We start from the raw sequence: 19,167 nt of genomic DNA on the forward strand, positions 1-19,167 counted from the left end.
CGTGGGATTCGATCCTGGGTCTCCAGGATCGCGCCCTGGGCCAAAGGCAGGCGCCAAACCGCTGCGCCACCCAGGGATCCCTGATTTTTATTTTCATCAAAACAATATAAGTTCATAATTTAAAAAGTCAAAAATTGACTTCAAGGTTTGTAGTGGGCTCCCCCCCCACCACCAAAATAAAACCCTAGCAGTTCCCTGGTGTACCCTTTTTATCCTCAGTTTCTAATCTACAGAGCTAACATTTAAGTCTTTCAGTTTTTTTCTTCTGATTTCTACCTCCCTGTTTTTCATAATGAGATACTATTGACTCCTTCTAAGGAAGATGGGGAGTTCTCTTAGGCCTTACATACTCTTCTTCTTTACCCATTTTTCCAAAATACTTATATGACAATTATAATTGTTTCTTAAATCTTTTTTTTTTTTTAAGATTTTATTTTTAAGTATCCTCTATACCCAAAGTGAGGCTTTGATTTACAATCTTGAGATTAGGAGTTTTTATGTTCTACTGACTGAGCCAGCCAGGTGCCCTTTTAATTATCTTTTAGTATTTACATGTTATGATCATGTAAACAGTGCTCACAGGTGAGCCATTAGTATATTATGATTACATCTTCTATAATTTTTCAAAATTAATAATTGCCATAAATTTTATTTATTTTATAATTTCCATAAATTTTAAATGTTTGCCTGATTTTAAATGTACTTATGACAGCATTATCCCCATACTCTGTGACAGAACTATAAAACTTGTCTCACTCAGTGTAGTTAAACATTAGATAATTATTTCCATTTTTTTTTTCCCTTCAACATACCCACTAAGCTGCCCTTCATTTATTCTACTGCTAGAATCCCAACTATTGTTTACAACTGTCATCCTGGTACTCCTGTTCACCATTACCCTGGGGATTGCTTTTGCTTTTCTCCTTAGCATTGGCATCCATTTTCCTGAATCCTACATATCTTTTTTCCCCTAGGTTTATCTTTTCCTTTTGCTGGAGCTTCCTCAGAAAGGATTCCAAGAGAGATAAGTTCTTTGAGATCTTGCATGTCTGAAAATGTCAGTCCTACCCTCATGTAATTGGTAATTTGGGCAGGACATATAATTATAGCTTGAAAAATCATCTTCCATCAGAATTCAAAGGTTTTTCTCTAGTGTTGTTAGTTTCCAGCCTTGCTGTTGAGGAATTCAAAGACATTCCAGGCCTTAGTCGTCCTTTGTGATGTTTTTTTTTTTTCTCTTTATCCATGATGTGAAATTCCACAGGGATGTACTTTGATGTGGATCTTTTTCATTTATTATGTGGCATACTTGTGGACTTTTTGTTTTTAAAGATTTTATTTATTTGATAACGAGAGAGGGAGAAAAAGAGAAGAGAATGAGCAGGGTGGGAGGGAGAGGGAGAAGCAGAAAGCAAGGAATCTGATGTGGGCTTGATCCCAGGGCCTCAGAATCATGACCTGAGCTGAAGGTAGCTGCTTAACTGACTGAGCCACCTAGGTGCCTCTTTGGTGTGGACTAATTTGTGTCCTTCATTTTTGAATATTTTTTCTTATACTTTAAATGTTTCTGCTTTCTGGAACTTCTCTTAGTTGAGTATTGGGTCTTCTGGGTTTATCCTCTGATAATTTTATCTTCTATTTTCTTTTTTTTTTTAAATAATCTGAATTTTATTTTATTTTTTATTTTTTATGATAGTCACACACAGAGAGAGAGAGGCAGAGACATAGGCAGAAGGAGAAGCAGGCTCCATGCACCGGGAGCCCGACGTGGGATTCAATCCCGGGTCTCCAGGATCACGCCCTGGGCCAAAGGCAGGCGCCAAACCGCTGCGCCACCCAGGGATCCCTTTATCTTCTATTTTCATTACTTTCTCTTTTTGTTGTACTTCTTGGGAGATTTCCTCGTTTATTTGCCAGCTCGTCAGTTGAGGTTTTTTAAAAAACCTCTTGTAATTTTAATATGTAAGGGCTCTTGTTCTTTAATGTTAATTTATTATAAATCTTGTTTGTATTTAACAGATGCAGTATTTCCTGAGGATGTTATACTTTTTTGTGTGTCTGTGATATTTTCTTCTTGAATTCTCTGTTTACTTCTAAGTTCCTTTGTTTGGTTTGATTTTGGTTTTATTTAATTTTGATAGCTTTTTTTTTTACTTTTATTTTTTTTAAAGATTTATTTATTCAGAGAGAGCGCGAGAGAGGCAGAGACACAAGCAGAGGGAGAAGCAGGTTCCATGCATGCAGGAAGCCTGACGTGGGACTCGATCCCCGGTCTCCAGGATCACACCCTGGGCTGCAGGTGGCGCTAAACTGCTGCGCCACCGGAGCTGCCCTTGATAGCTTTTTAAATGTCTTCTGGTTCTTTTAAAAAATTATGGTAAATATACATAACAGACTCAACATTTTACTAATTTTTAAGCGTACAATTCTTTGGTATTAAGTACACTCACATTGTTGTGTAACCATAACTATCATCCATCTCCAGACCTTTCTCATCTTAACTAACTGGAATTCTTTTTTTAAGATTTATTTATTTGAGAAGAGAGCACAAGCCAGGGGGAGGGGGGAGAAGCAGACTCCCAGCTGAGCAGGGAAGCTCGACTTGGGGCTCCGTCCCAGGAGCCTGGGATCACGACCTGAGCTGAAGGCAGATACCTAACTGACTGAGCCACCAGACACCCCCTCACTGGAATTCTGAACCTGTTAAACACTAACTTCCCATTCCTCTTCCCCCTAGCCTCTGGCAGCCACCATTCTACTTTCTCTCTGCGAATTTGATTACTCTAGCTACCTCATATAAGAGAAGTAACACAATATTTGTCCTTTTGTGACTGACTTATTTCTCAAAGATTCTTCATGAACACATGTCTTCAAGATTCCTCCTCCATGTTGTAGGATGTGTCAGAACTTCCTTTTCAAAGTTTAGTTCTTATTTAAGAATGATATACTAAAAAGCTGATTGGAAGCTCTATCCTTGTCAGTGTGTGGCTGTGTTAATTGGAGGCCTTCACTGAAAGTTGAGAAGATGGTGAATATCTTTTTCATTGGTAACTCCCAAATATCCATATTTTTAGGTCTTTTTTGGATTCTTGTCAGTTTCCCCAGAGAAAAATCTCCCTGACTCCTCCCTGGGAATATAAGCTTGGTGGTTCAGTGTTAAGAAAACTGAGGTGGGGAAGGAGGTTGGTATATATATCTTTTCCTTAATTCTGCTGTTTTCTTTCTTTTCCTTTCCTTTCTTCCATGAAAGAGATGCAGAGACATAGGCAGAGAAGCAGACTCCTTTGGGACTTGATCCCAGGACTGTGGGATCACGACTTGAGCCAAAGGCAGACACTCAACTGCTGAGCCACCCAGGTGCCCCAATTCTGCTGTTTTCAATAAAGGACTTAACCCTAGTCCCAGCTGTGCTTGGTGGTCCCTGAATCTAGAGCCTTTCTAATTGTTTCTTTGGCTTATAAGTTAACAGGCAGCATTTGTGCAGGAAGTTACCTGATTGCTTGGGGGTTGGGATGGAGAACTAGGATCTAACTACTTTTTCTGTAGACTGTCAGTTCTGGTTACGGCCCCATCCCTCAATCTTCCCTTCAGAGATGTGTTGTGCTTTTAATTTCTGACTTCCTAGAGTACAGTACAGAATTAGATTTTTTTTTTTTTTATTAAACTTTCTTCAGGTTAGGTTTCAGTTTTGCATTCTACCAATCAAATTCAACTGTTTTCTTTTTCTTTATTAACATTTTGTTATCATCAGCTGTTGTTTCCTCATCTCTGCTATTGTGTTTGTGCCATTAAAAATATATTTTATTGCCAATTTGAAGTGATTTTAGAGGTAGTAAAGAACCACATGTATTAAATCAACTGTATTTTAGCTATTGTAATCTACTTCCCTTTTTTTTTTTTCTTACCCCATAGAAGCTTTTCAAAGAGAGACATCTCTAAGCTGCTTGCTACTCAAAGTTCGGACCAGCAACATTGGTGTCACCTGGGAGCTTGTTAGAAATGCAGAATTCCAGGCCCCAAACCATACCTAGCAAACCATATTCTACATTTTTATAAGACCCCTAGGTTATTTATAATTTATTACAGTGTGAGAAGCACTGGTCTGATTCACTGTGCTTGTTACAGTGCTTGACACGTTAGGTGTCTTCTGTTGGACACGCAGAAATTTAGAAAAGACTCTGTAGTTGGAAATAATGTTTTGAGATCAGAGTACAGATATAATTTGAAGCTTTGGGGTTAGATGCAAGTATAGAATAAAAAGTGGGTCAAGGAAATAATCAATTTTAAGGTGTGAATGAAAGGAATAAAAGGCTTTCTAGAAAAATTGAGAGCTAAGGAAGAACAAAGGCCCACATCCATAAGGTGTGGGAAAATGAGCAACCTTCCAAGAGCTTGGGCTGCAAGATTTTAGTAGTGTTCTTCGGGAACAGCCAGGTTTCAGAGTAGGCCGGGAAGTAGGGGAAAAACAATTTCTGGAAAGATACTGAAATTATAAGATAGTTTAATTACAGTGTAGGGGGAATGATCAGGGAGGAAGCCCCAGAGGACATAATGGAATGATGAACAAGGAGAAGATGATTTAGTGGGGAGGCAGCTACACTGGGGTAAGAATACAGGAGGTGACAGGTGGCTAAAATGAATTTCCACTATTCCTCACCTTGTACTCTGCGTTTCAGGCATTTCTTTAAATTCTCTCTTGGGCTTTTTTTTTTTTTTTGTATACACGCTCTTCTTTGGTCTGGGATATTATCTTGTTTTCCTTGACTCTCTCTAGATTTAGTGCCCTTATTTTATGCTGGCATCCTGTCCTTTCTGAGTCTCTCTTTTTTTTTTTTTTTTTTTTTTTAAGATTTTTATTTATTCATGAGAGACAGAGAGAGAGAGGCAGAGACCTAGGCAGAGGGAGAAGCAGGCTCCATGCAGGGATCCTGACACGAGACTCAATCCCAGGTCCCCAGGATCATGCCCTGGGCTGAAGGTAGCACTAAACAGCTGAGCCACCCAGGCTGCCCTCTTTTTTTCTTTTTAAAGATTTGTTTGAGAGAGAGTGGACGGGAGGGGCAGGAGGAGAGAGAGAGAATCTCAGACTGCTTCAGAGCCCGACACTGGGCTAGTCTTTTTTATTTATTTATTTTTTTTTAAATTTTTTTAAAATTTTTATTTATTTATGATAGTCACAGAGAGAGAGAGAGAGGCGCAGAGACACAGGCAGAGGGAGAAGCAGGCTCCATGCACCGGGAGCCCGACGTGGGATTCAATCCCGGGTCTCCAGGATCGCGGGCACCAAACCGCTGCGCCACCCAGGGATCCCTGGGCTAGTCTTACAACCCTGAAATCACGACTCGAGCCAAGAGTTGGGTACCCAACAGACTGCATCCATCATTCAGGTGCCCCCATCTCTCCCTTTTTTTTCAGTTGAGATATAATCATATAATAAATACCCTTTAAAATACACTTTAAAAATACTTGAGGCACCTAAGTGGCTCAGTTGGTTAAGTGTCTGCCTTCACCCCTTGACCAGGGTCCTGAGATCAAGCTGAGCAGGGAGCCTGATTCTCTTTCTCCCTGGGACCCCCCCACTTGTCCCTGCTCTCTCTCATTCTCTCTCTCTCTCTCTATCAAATAAAATCTTTTTAAAAAATAATTTAACTGTGTTTAACTATAGCATATGGTTAAAAGGTAGGTATTATATATTTTACTTATTTAAATTGCTCACTGGACAGTTGGTCTTATTACTGTCTTTGTCATCTAGTGTAGCACCTATATCTAACAGCTAATATTTATTGATTGCAGTGTGTCATACACTGTTTTAAGTTTGCATATATTGACTCACTTAATTCTCATAGGATGTAGATACTACTTTCATCCTATTTTATGGATGGAGAGAAACAAAAGCCTAGGATAAGTAGGTCAGTCACTGTTGAATGAACACATTTATTGTGTATACCGTGTACCAGGCACTGTGCTATATGTTTGGGCTTACAGAATTAAAGTCTTTGGTCATAAGTACCTAACTCTGATTCTTAATTTTAAAAAAATATTTTATTTATTTATTCATAAGAGACACAGAGAAAGAGGCAGAGACACAGGCAGAGGGAGAAGTAGGCTCCATGCAGGGAGCCTGATGTGGGACTCGATCCTGGGACTCCAGGATCATGCCCTGAGCCAAAGGCAGACACTTAACCATTTAGCCACCCAGGCATCCTTGATTCTTAATTTTTTTAATTAAATATTTTATTTGGAAATAATTTCAAACTTACAGAAAATGTGCAAAAATAAGAATGCAAAGAACATAATCAGTTTCACTTGTTAACATTTATTCCATTTGTTTTATCATTCATATTCTCTCTTTATATAAAATCATGCTTTTTTCTGAACTATTTGAGAATAAGTTACAGTCATTTCAGCCCTTTACTCCTGAATACCTTAATATGTATTTCTTAAGAATAGGAATGTTCCTTTATATTCCACAGTGTACCACAGTTATCAATTTCAGCACATTTAACTTTGATATGATACTTTACTGTTTATAGATTATTTGTAGATTATGACTGAATAAATAATCTTTTTACAGTGTGGTAGCCCCGAATACCTTTTTTTTTTTTTTTTTTTAAGATTTAGTTACTAATTCATGAGAGACAAAGACCCGGAGGCAGAAGGAGAAGCAGGCTCCCCGCGGGGAGTCCAATGTGAGACTTGATACTGGGACTCCGGGATCACGCCCTGAGCTGAAGGCAGACGCCCAACTGCAGAGCCACCCAGGCGTCCCCTGAATACTTTCTTTAATTAAAAAATACCAAAGTGAATTTTTGGAAGTTTTTTTAAAAAGTTGGAAAACACAATAGATTAAAATGAAAAATTCCTCATAACTCATTTTTTTTTTTAACATATATAAGGAAAACACAGGGACACCTGGGTGGCTCAGTGGTTGAGCGTCTGCCTTCAGCTTCACGGCTTGATCCTCGGTCCCGGGGTCTAGTCCCGCATCAGGCTCCCTGCGAAGAACCTACTTCTTCCTTTATGTCTCTGCCTCTCTCTCTCTGTCTCTCATGAATACATAAATGAAATCTTAAAAAAAAAAAAAAGTACACAAAGTGCCCTCATCCCTGTTATATACACTATTAACAGTTTGGTTTTTTTTAGATGTCTTTATGCATATATACATACATGTGCACAAAAACACATATACATTTGTGTGTATATGTTCATATATCTACATATTAAAACTGAATTTAAAAATCTTTGTGTATTGGGACGCCTGGGTGGCTCAGTGGTTGAGTGCCTGCCTTCAGCCCAGGGCATGATCCTGGAGTCAGAGGATCGAGTCCCATGTCAGGCTCCCTGCATGGAGCCTACTTCTCCCTCTGCCTGTGTCTCTGCCTCTCTGCCTCTCTCTCTCTCTCTTGAATAAACAGATAAAATCTTTAAAAAAAATCTTTGTGTATTGTTGATATTTAAAAACTTGTAATACAGTGTCTGAAAATGGAAAGAGAAATGCTTACCTATTAAACAGAAACAAAAGTGCTAGGTATTTTACAGATACTTATTTAGGAAGATATTTGTTCAGGTGCATTTAACATCACTCTGCACTGCAGTGCTCATCCAGTGCAAGAACTACCTTGTCAAGTGGTTGAAAGATAATTAATGTACCTTAATTAGCTTTTCTCTCAATATGTTCCATTTGACCTACTTAAAATAATAAGTGATTTAGAATTTTTTAACCTTATTTATTTACTTATTTTTTAATAGATCAGAAATTTTATTTTTTTATTTATTTTTATTTTTATTTATTTATTTTTTTATGATAGTCACACAGAGAGAGAGAGAGAGGCAGAGACATAGGCAGAGGGAGAAGCAGGCTCCATGCACCGGGAGCCCGACGTGGGACTCGATCCCGGGTCTCCAGGATCGCGCCCTGGGCCAAAGGCAGGTGCCAAACCGCTGTGCCACCCAGGGATCCCCTAACCTTATTTATAATATCATGCTCTTGGGGCAACATGTAGATACAAATTTGCGTATCTCCATATAACTAGAAGGTTAAGATATATTTTTATTTGCTTTTATTTAGTAAATTCTATAAAATTATAGAATGATGATGATGATGGGGGATCAAATACTAGAGAAAGCAAAGCTTTTAGTTTGAAGACTGTAGTTGAGCTAAATTTGAACATGCTCATGATTTTAGGAATAATGAATTATCTTAATTTGTTTTTTTGGACTGTAAAGTCTGTAAGTATAGAGACTGTGTCTAGCTTATTGCTGTAATTTCGACTTTTAGAACCTAGGAGGTATTCAATAATTATATAATATATGTATAGAATGATAATAAGTTAGGATGTATAAATAGGCCAGTATAGATTCATTTCAGGTCTTATAGTTTATTATAGCTGTGCTGTTTTAGAGACTTTCTGTAGAAACTTCTTTGTAATCATTTCATTCTTATTTCTGCAGATGAGAAAAACGAGATACAAGGAGGCTCTGGGCAACCCTGTGTAACTGATGAAATGGTCATTATATGTTTGTTAGTTGTAGAAGAGCTATCAGTGAACTATTATTATCCATAAATAACATATTCCCCACACAGCCTGGTCAACTCAATTTAGCATAGAATGTCTCCAGAGAAGGGATATAGATAAGACCAAGTCTGTGATTCCTCCTGGTGATTAGGGTGTAACCCACTGCTAACCCCAGGAGGTCTACTGGTTCTTGTTGGGCTCTGCTGGTCATGGCACTCAGTTCAGTAAGGACTAGGTTTGAAAAGCTTAGTGTTTGAATTAAAGTTTCCGCAGAAAGCTATCCAGTGCTCCTTTTGCTGGGTTTCCATTACACTTTGTTCTTACCTTTATTATGGTATTTACTTTGCACCCCCCCCCCCAAAAAAAAAAGTATTTACTTTGTTCTGCTGAGTGTTAATGGTTAGGTGTTTCTATATGTCATTCCCTCTAGGTTTGTTCTTCTGAGTGCTGGAAATACTTTGTCTTTGTACCTTTCATAGCTATAACACAATGCTTTGTATGGCATAAGTTTAAACTGTGTTAATCCTTATGAATACATAGAAGAATTTTAAATTTTGCAAATTTTATATGTCCACTTGCAACTACTTTTTATAACCCACATCAAGTCCTTTTCAAACAAGATAGGTATAAATAACATTTATAAAAAAGTATGGATTATAGTAAACTCTTTCTCATCTAGTAATTTTAATAGCCTGATAGTTTTTTTCTTTTTTTAATAGCAGCTTTATTGATATAGAGTTCACACTTTAAATTTAAATTATAGGGATGCCTGGGTGGCTCAGCGGTTGAGCGTCTGCCTTCAGCCCAGGGCCTGATTCTGGAGACCCAGGATCGAGTCCCACATCAGGCTCCCTGAATGGAACCTGTTTCTCCAACCATGCCTGTGTCTCTGCCTCTCTCTCTCTCTCTCATGAATAAATAAGTAAAATCTTAAAAAAAAAAAATCCTTAAAAAAACTTAAAAAATTTTTTAAAATAAATTTAAATTATACACTTTAAAATTCATCCACTTTTAAAGTGTATATAGTACATTCACAGAGTTTTGCAACCATCACCACAAACAGTTTTGTAACATTTTCATTATCCCACTCTGCACACATTAGTTGTCCTTCCCTTTTCCTCTTTAATCCCACCCCTAGCCCTAGGCAACCATTAATTTACTTTCTGTCTCTGTAAATTTGTCTGTTCTGGACAGTGGAATTATCTAAATATGTGGTCTTTTGTGACAGGCTGTTCACTTAGCCTAAATATTCTTTGGTTCATACATTTTATAGAATATTTCATTCTTTTTACTGCTAAATAATAATCTACTGTATGGATATATACCACATTTTATTTACCCATTCATCTATTGATGGATATCGAGTTGTTTCCACTTTTTGGCTATTACAAACAATACCATTATAAACCTTCATATACAAGTTTTTGTGTATGTATGTTTTATTTCTCTTGAGTATATACCTAGGATTGAAATTGCTGGATATATTTTGAGGAACTGCGAAACTGTTTTCAAAACAGTTGCATCATTTTATATTGCCATCAGCAGTGTACAAGAGTTCTAGTTTCTCCATATTCTCACCAACACTTGTCTGTCTTTTTTATTACAGTTTACCTTTGAATAACATGGGAGTTAGAAGCACCAATCCCCATGCAGTCCAAAATCTGTGTATAACTTTTGACCCCCCCGAAAACTTATATATTAATAGCCTGTTAACCAGAAGCCTTATTGATAACAAAAACAGTTGTTTAACACATATTTTGTATGTTGTATGTATTATATGTTGTATTCTTACCATAAAGTAAGCTAGAGAAAAGAAAAAGAAAATCATAAGAGAAAATACACTTTTACAGTACTGTACTTACCGATTGTATAAGTTTATGTTGTCTGTTTACAAAATGTGTTTGGTACCTACATTATTATATGATAGAAAACACTGTAAGATATTATCCATATTACCAATGCTAGACATCAAAAATGAAAAGATACTGTGAAAAAAAATTCATGTTTAACAGATAATAATTTATGCACTGATAACGAAGCATCAGTACAATTGGTAATGATGATGACAAAAACACCTGATGCAATTCTTGCTATATACTTATTAGATTTTCATATCAAGACACATGTACAACAGATAAATTTATGATGATGATTTGCTGCTAAGTGGAATTGGGTCATTATAAAGATCTTCATCTGTGCCACCTTCATGTTGAATAGGTTGAAGAGAAGGAAGAAGAGTTACTCGTCTTGCTGTCTTAGGATGGCAGAAGTGGTGGAGAAGGTGGGAGGAGAAGCAGGCATGCTTGGTGTTACTTTGTGGAAATATGTAGTAATTTCTATCTGACATTTTTGCTTTTTTTATTTTTCTAAAAAACGTTTCTATACAGTACCAATCCTTCCATCATTTCTTTTTTTTCAGTGCTTGTGTCATATCCTAAATGAAGTCAAAAGCAGTTTTGAATATCTGGAATCCTTCTGCCACATTGTCTAATGTCAATTTGTTTTCTGGAACTGCTTCTTAAAAATGATTTTTAAAAAAATTTTTATTTATTTATGATAGTCACAGAGAGAGAGAGAGAGAGAGAGAGAGAGGCAGAGACATAGGCAGAGGGAGAAGCAGGCTCCATGCACTGAGAGCCCAACGTGGGATTGGATCCCGGGTCTCCAAGATCACGCCCTGGGCCAAAGGCAGGCGCCAAACCGCTGCGCCACCCAGGGATCCCTGGAACTGCTTCTTTACCTTCTTATCATATGACACCATTTCAGAAGCACTCATCTCCGTCGTGTTGTCCTCTGTTAATTCCTCTGGTGTGGTGTCACTTAGCTCTTGAATTTCTCTAAGATCCATATCTTGAAACTCTTCACTTCCCACCTTTTTCTCCCCCCCCCCCCCCATATCCACAATCTCTTTCAAGATTTCCTTGATTTGCTCTATTGTGAATCCTGTGAAGTCATGTACAACATCTGGACACTATTTTTTCCAGCAGGAATTTATTGTTTTGGGTTTGATGGCTTTCACTGCTTTTTCTGTAACAGTGATGGCATCTTTAGTGATGTAATCCTTCTAGACTTTCATGATGTTCTATCAGGGTTCTTTTCTAGACCATTGGCAATCCTTTCCAAAGAGTACTGTGCATAATGAGCCTTAAAGGTCTTTATGACCCCCTGATCTAGGTGCTGATTTAGAGATGTATTTGGGGGCAAATAGACCATTTTAACATTTTTGATGTTGAATTCATGACCAGGGACATTGTCCAATATCAAAAGAATTTTATTTTATTTTTATTTTTTTCCAAAAGAATTTTAAAAGGCAGTCCTTTACTGGCAAGGTACTTCTTGGCTTCAGGAACAAAAAGCATCAATGGAACTAATCCAGAAAAAGGATTCTCGTCCACGCCTTCTTGTTGTATAATCAGAAGACTGGCAGCTGGTGTTTTTTTCCCTTCAAGGCTTGGGGGCTAGCAACTTTATAGATAAGGGCAGTTCTCCTGATCATAAACCCAACTGCATTTGTGCAAAATGGTAGAGTTAGCCCCTGTCTTTTTTTTTTAAATCCCTTCTTGTCTTAAATCTTGGTGCTCACTTCTTTTTCTTACCGATGAATGTCCTTCGTGGCATTTTTTTTTTCCCCTAAAAAAGGGCACTTGTGTCTGCATTAAAAACCTATTTAGGTAGACATCCTTTCTCGTCCATGATTTTCTTATGGGCCTCTGGGAACTTGTCTGCTCCCACTTGGTTGGCAGAAGCTGCTTTTCCTGTTATCTTGACTTTTTTTTTTTTTTTTTTTTTTAAGATTTTACTTTTTTCATGAGAGACACAGAGAGAGGGCGGAGACATAGAAGGAGAAGCAGGCTTCTCACAGGGAGCCTGATGTGGAACTCCATCCCCGGACCCAGGATCACGCCCTGAGATGCTGGGCACCCAGGCATCCCTGTTATCTTGACATTTTTAAAGCCTCTTTCTAAAATTATCAAACCATCCTTTACTGGTTAAATTCTCCAGTTTTGGGCCGCCTGGGTGGCTCAGCAGTTTAGCGCCACCTTCAGCCCAGGCCTGAACCTGGAGACCAGGGATCCAGTCCCGTGTCAGGCTCCCTGCATGGAGCCTGCTTCTCCCTCTGCCTATGTCTCTACCTCTCTCTCTCTCTCTCTCTCTCTCTCTCTCATGAATAAATAAATAAAATCTTTAAAAAAAAATTCTCCAGTTTTAGATCCTTCACCTTCCTTTCGCTTTCAGTTGTCCTATAGTGGTGTAGTTTTTTCCTGAATAATATTAGAATCTATAATTAGGCCTTTCTTAGAGCAGTCCTGCACTCACGTAAAAGCTGCATTTTCAATACAGCATAAAAAGGTATATCCTAAAACGTGCAAGGTTTTTGTGCCAATTGGCATAGCCAATTTGTGGCTTCACAAATTTTTTATTATTTTTTAAAACAATGGTCCTTAGGCTGGTGGACAACTGCAGACCTCAGTCAAGCAATTCACTTTTTCTTGTAATGTCATGACTCTTCTTTGCTTCTTGGGAGCTTCTAGCCTCACTAGTGGCACTTTGTATGGGTCCTCTGGTATTACTCAAGGTTTATGGTACTGCGCTAAACACAAAAAGTATGCAAGAACCATGGGAGATTACTTTTTACTGCAATATGCAATTCACTGGAGAGATGAACTGCTCATGCAGATATGATTAGTGTCACAGGGCATTTTAAGCTGATACTCGTAACACTTGAGCTCACTGCAATAGCAACAAGAGATGGCTACAAAATTATTACAGTAGTACAGTATGTATTACAGTTTATGCAGTTATTTAGTACTGTATCTTTACCCTTGTTTACATTTCTGCCAACTGCAAATGGGGCCATGTACAGTCTGTTTGCATAAAATTTTGATAATTTTAACTTTTTATGATTTGTGTATATTTTATGGTAGTAAATGATAAGATAGACTGGTATATACATATATTTTATGCATTTGTGATAAATCTTTTTCTTAAGCTTTTTGATATTTCTAGCTTTTGATGCTTTCTCTGCAAGATTTTTCAAACTTGCAAATCTTCAAGAAATTTTCCAGTATATTTATTGAAAAAAAATCTGTGTACAAGAGGACCCATGCAGTTCAAACTCATATTGTCGAAGGGTGAACTGTAAAGGCATCCTAGTATGTGTGAAGTGGTATCTTTTTTCCCCCCAAAATTGATTGATTCATTGATTTAATGGGGTAGTGAGGAGGAGAGCACTAGCAAGTGAGGGAAGAGGCAGAGGGGGAGGGAGGGAGAGATAATCCAAGACCTGCTCAAATGACTAAGTAACCCAGGCACCCCTAAAGTGGTATCTTACTGTGATTTTGATTTTCTTGATGGCTGATATTATCTATTCATGGGTTTGTTGGCCATTATCTTCCTTAGAGAAATATCTATTCAGGTCCTGTGCCCATTTTTATTTCAGTCTTTTTATTAAGTTGCAAAATTCTTTATGTATTCTAGATACAATTTTGTTTATCATATACAAGATTTACAAAGATTTTTGCCATTCTGTGTGTTGTCTCTGCATTTTCTTGATGTCATTTGAAGCACAAAAAAAAGTTTTATAGTCTTAGCTCTTACATTTAGGTTTTTGGTCCATTATGAGTAAATTTTTGCATATGGTATGATATGGGGGCCTAACTGTATTCTTTTGAATGTGGGTAACCAGTTGTCCTAACACCATTTGTTAAAAAGACTATTCTTTTACCACTGAATTTTCTGATATGCTTGTTAAAAACATTGGACAGTAAGCGGTTTCTGTTTTGAAGAACATATTCACATTGTTCCCCTCTTCCGTCCATATTATCTCAACTTTTTCATTAGTAAAATGTAGAAACCATCTCACACTTCTGAAGTTGCAAGTACAGTCCAAATAACTTGTTTTTTTGAACCATTGAAAGTAAGTTGCCAACATGATACATACCCTACAATGATCATGTTTGTGTGTATTTTCCAACAAGAACATTATCCTACATAACTGCATTACAAAATCAGAAAATTAATGTTGATGGATTATAATACCAATATTAATCCTCAGCTTCCATTCAAGTTTTTTCCTTATTCCAGTAATATCCTTTATAACAAAAAGGATCTAGTCCAGAATCACACATTGCATTTGTCATGATTCTCTAGTCTTTTTCAGTCTGAAACAGTTCCTCAATCTTTCTTGTTTTTCATGACCTTGACAATTTTGAAGATTACATGCCCGTTTTTCTGTAGAATGTCTCTAAATTATGGTTTGATGTTTCCTCATGATTAAACTCAGTTTATGCGTATTTGGCAGGAATATCACAGAAGTGATGTTAGTGTTCTTCCAGTGCATCCTACTTGGGAACCCAAGATTTTATCATTACTGGTGGTATTAACTTGATTGATTACTTGATTAAGGTGGTGTTTGCCAGGCTTCTCCACTATTATTATTTTTTTACTTTTGTGACTAATCATTTTGTGGGAAAGCCCTTTGAGATTATATAAATCCTCCTTGTAAATCTTTCAGTTTTTCATTTATTTGTTTATATCTGCTTGGGCACATGGATTCTTATTTTGCTTGATGGCTTATATTCCCTTACTATCATTGTTTGTATTGATGCTCCAATTGTTCCATATTCGATAGTGGGAGACCCTTCAAGCGGGCTTCTTTATTCTTTTGTCATGGCCACTCATTCTTAGAGCACTTGCTTATTAATTTTTGGCATAACATGGTATTCAAGGTTCATTTGGTTCTTGCTCTAGCCTAGCTCTATCTCAACCCTGGATTTGGCTTTTCTTCAAAGAGTGGCTCTTTTTAAAAAATTTTTTTTTCCTTTTTTAAAAATTTTTTTAAAAATTTTTAAAAAGATTTTATTTATTTATTCATAGAGAGAGAGAGAGAGAGAGAGAGAGGCAGAGACACAGGCAGAGGCTCTCCATGCAGAGAGCCTGATGTGGGACTCGATCCAGGGTTTCCAGGATCATGCCCTGGGCTGCAGGCGGCGCTAAACCGCTGTGCCACCAGGGCTGCCCTTTTTAAAAATTTTTAAAAGAGCAGTTCTTTTTAGTAGAGAATAGCATTTAAAACCAAGATCTGAGTGCTAATTATGCATATTGGGGGTTGCTGCTGATCTTAGGACCTCTTGGCGGACAGAGCTAGGGAATAGTTCTATTCCCTGTATGTACAGACATTTGCATCTAGAATCTGTCTTGCTATTGAATCATGAGTGTGTATCAATGGCTATAATTCCAGTTCCAAACCAGAAGGATCATTCTGTTTTTTCACCTTTCCATATCTAACTTCCTTTTTAGATAGACTGTGAGAAATCTGGTTCCTATTATTTGTAATAGTTTTACTTATTTGATCTATCTCTCTGTGTGTACCCATTCTCTTATAGCCATTGCTGTGTTCCCCTTGACACCTCCCAGCCTTCCCTCCCCCAAGTAGAAACTCTTTCACCCTTATCTGACGGTATTGGTATGCCTTCTTCTGAGGACTGCATCCTCATTGCATTGGTCTCCACGACTCCATGCTACATGGGCCCTGCACAGCTGCCCTTCTTCTTCCTTCATTTAACTTTAACACCTCATGCCAGGCTGCCTCAGTGAGGATCTCCTCCTCACCCTCCTCAAGCACTGAGATCCTGTGCTTCCTGCTGCCCTCTTCTGTAGACCTAATCCTCTTTCACCTGCTTTGGGCTCTGACACTAATTCTTGGCCACCGTGACTTAATGGGTTTTGGACTGAATTGTTTGTGAAGGGGCTTTCTTTACATTGTCTTTTGAGAGATGATGAAGTTTTTTTGGACATTCGTTCAGAATTAAAAGTTAGCAGTTTATAAGAAGAGGGGAAAACCCCAAGTAGCTTGAAAATTTCACATTTTAGGCAGTTAATTGGTGGAGTTCTAAAAGGATTCCTTCTTTGGCTAACATTTAACATAAAATAACATTTATTTTAATTTATAATTATTTGAATCTTAATGTACATTGGTTAATGAGCTGTTCCTGATTGAGGAAATTAGAAAACAAATATTAATTTACATCTACAAAATAATATTCATTTTTCTTCTAGCTCTTCCACCAAAGCCACCTAAGCCAATGACTTCAGCCATTACAAATGGAATGAAGGACAGTTCTATTTCTCTTCAGGATGCAGAATGGTACTGGGGGGATATCTCAAGGTAACTAAAATGCTACTATAATTCAATGCAGTTTAGAAACAAATCATTTTTGAGAAGTTAAAAATAAAACCTTTTCATGCCCTGCTAGTTGTCATTTAAAGATTACCATTTTAAAAATTGTGAGAATACTTCAAAAGTTTCTAAGTACTGTCCTTCCCACAAGAAAATCTTTAAATTACAGGTGTGGTTATTACTTTTAATACTGTATTAAGCATAGATTTCTGAATAAATGAAACTTAAAAGATTCAGGATAGTTACGTGTGTTTTTGTATAAAAGATAGTATAGGTATCTAATTTTCTTTACCTTTCTGTGTCTAAGGCAACAGTTCCACAATCTTTGTATGCATAAGAATCCACTGAGGTGTAGCCCAGGAATGTGCATTTAACAACTTCCCCAGATGATTTTGAGGCACTCTTCACATGCCTCATCTTGAGAAACGGGACTCTAGAACAGTAAAATGCTTTTGGGGTAAAATGTAGTTTTGGAAAACTTTGAACCTAGAAAAGGGGGGAAAATACATATTGAATACTCAAATTTCTTATTTTTCTTGAATTTTGTTTTTAAAAAAGACTTCTTCATTTCTGTCAAATTGGGTTCAAGGTTGATGCTGTATTCCAGTATACCTGTATTTTTCTTTCTCTAGTCTGTTCTCTTCAACTACCAAAGTGGCACTCATTTCTTTTTTTTTTTTTTTCTTTGTTACCATTTTAACCATCTTTAAATGTACAGTTCAGTGGCATTAAGTATATTCGCAGTATTGTTCAACCATCACCATCATCCATCTCTGGAACTATTTCATCTTCCTCAAAGAGAAACTTTGTACTCATTTAACACTAACTGCCTTTTCCTCCTATTCTCCCCAGCCCTGGAAACCACCATCTTACTTTCTGTTTCTATGAATTTGACTACTCTAGGTACCTCACATAAGTGGAATCATACAATATTTATACTTTTGTAACTGGCTTATTTCACTTAACAAATGTTTTCAAGGTTCATCCATGTTGTAGCATGTATCAGAATTCCCTTCCTCTTTGAGGCTGAATAATATTCCATTATGTGTATATACCACATTTTTATATATTCATTCATCTGGACATTTGTCTTTGAACAGTTGGATTGTATATAGCTTTTGGCTATTGTGAATAATGTCGCCATGAACATTGGTATATGAATGTTTATTCAAGCCCTTGCTTTTATATTTTTATTTCCTTATTATTGGGGGGGAGGGGCAGAGGGAGAAAGAGAATCTTAAGTAGGCCCCACGCCCAACTCGGAGCCCAACATGGGGCTTGATCTCACAATCCTGAGATCATGACTTGAGCTGAAATCAAGAGTTGACTGCTTAACCGACTGAGCCACCCATGAATGCCCCTTAAGTCCCTGCTTTTAGTTCTTTAGGGTGCATACCCTGAAGTGGAATTTCTGAGTCATATGGTAATTATGTTTAATTTTTTGGAGGAGATTTAATATATTTTATATTAAAATGGATCAGAAAATTTTTAGAATTGTACAACGAAAGAGCCTATTATATTTAAATACCATTTAAATTTATATTCTAAGACTTTGTGGGTCTGTAACTCAAGAGTCTTCTATGCCCTGCCATATCCTGAGTGTTCTAGTGTTTTTTTCCTTAGAGTTCTAAACCAACTCTGCAGGAGGAATTTGTCATCAGTATAAATTCAAACTGGAGATTATATTGAAAGGTTGTGAACTTAGTGAATCTTTCCCTCCTCTGATCAGACACAGCTGCCACTGTTGCTTAAATACAACCTACTTTCTAAACAGCTGCTGGTTTTTCCTGAAACCCTACAAGTTCAGACCTGCCTAAGGAAGCCCTAAAGGCTTAATGGAAATACTATCCCCTACAGACGGTTGATATCTGGAAGGGTTTAAAAAGCAAATAGCCCTTCTTTAGATTGCATAATACCAAAAATCAAAACAAAAAGATCATATCTAAGGGGAGGAATTAAATGACCCCTGAAAGCCCCCATAATTCTGTGACCTTAGACATACTCACCTAACTAGCCTTAGTAGTAATATGTGAGGAGAACAATCAATGATTACATTTTTTCCATTTTTCCTATAATCCTATTTTTCAGGGAGGAGGTAAATGACAAATTAAGGGATATGCCAGATGGTACGTTCTTGGTCAGAGATGCCTCAACAAAAATGCAGGGGGATTACACCTTGACTTTGCGGTAAGTATTTTTCAGTATTTTGACTAGTGTTCTACTAGTGTTGTTTATTTCTGGGCATATGGAGATTTTTATATATATTTAAATGTTTACACATTTAAAAATATTTGTACTTAATTTAGATAATTTTTAGTTGTTTGGCTTACCATCCTTTCCCTACATGTTAAATATTTAAATGTTTTATATGAAAATGGCAACAATTTTCATTTTTATGTAGGAATAAAACAAAAAGGCTAAAATCCTTAAAAGTAAGTTGCAAAGGTAAGAATTATACTGTTGACCTTGTGA

The 19,167-nt window shown here is 37.2% G+C and overlaps 1 protein-coding gene across 11 annotated transcripts in view; it reads left to right on the forward strand.

Moving 5' to 3' along the window:
• PIK3R3 (phosphoinositide-3-kinase regulatory subunit 3) overlaps window positions 1-19,167 on the forward strand; it is a 139,357-nt gene that overhangs the window by 75,391 nt on the left and 44,799 nt on the right. For 6 of the 11 annotated variants that reach the window (XM_072772350.1, XM_072772352.1, XM_072772351.1 and 3 more), the window contains 2 exons: window positions 16,575-16,683; window positions 18,784-18,882. In XM_072772350.1, the coding sequence (XP_072628451.1) occupies window positions 16,601-16,683; window positions 18,784-18,882 (182 nt within the window). In that variant the 5' untranslated portion in view covers window positions 16,575-16,600. Of the gene's footprint in view, window positions 1-5,174; window positions 5,388-16,574; window positions 16,684-18,783; window positions 18,883-19,167 lie in introns of all 11 variants that reach the window. The other 5 variants (XR_012005529.1, XR_012005530.1, XM_072772348.1 and 2 more) reach the window with 1 other exon arrangement.

The sequence above is a fragment of the Canis lupus genome, chromosome 13 (genome assembly GCF_048164855.1).
Source record: "Canis lupus baileyi chromosome 13, mCanLup2.hap1, whole genome shotgun sequence".
Lineage (NCBI taxonomy): Eukaryota > Metazoa > Chordata > Mammalia > Carnivora > Canidae > Canis > Canis lupus.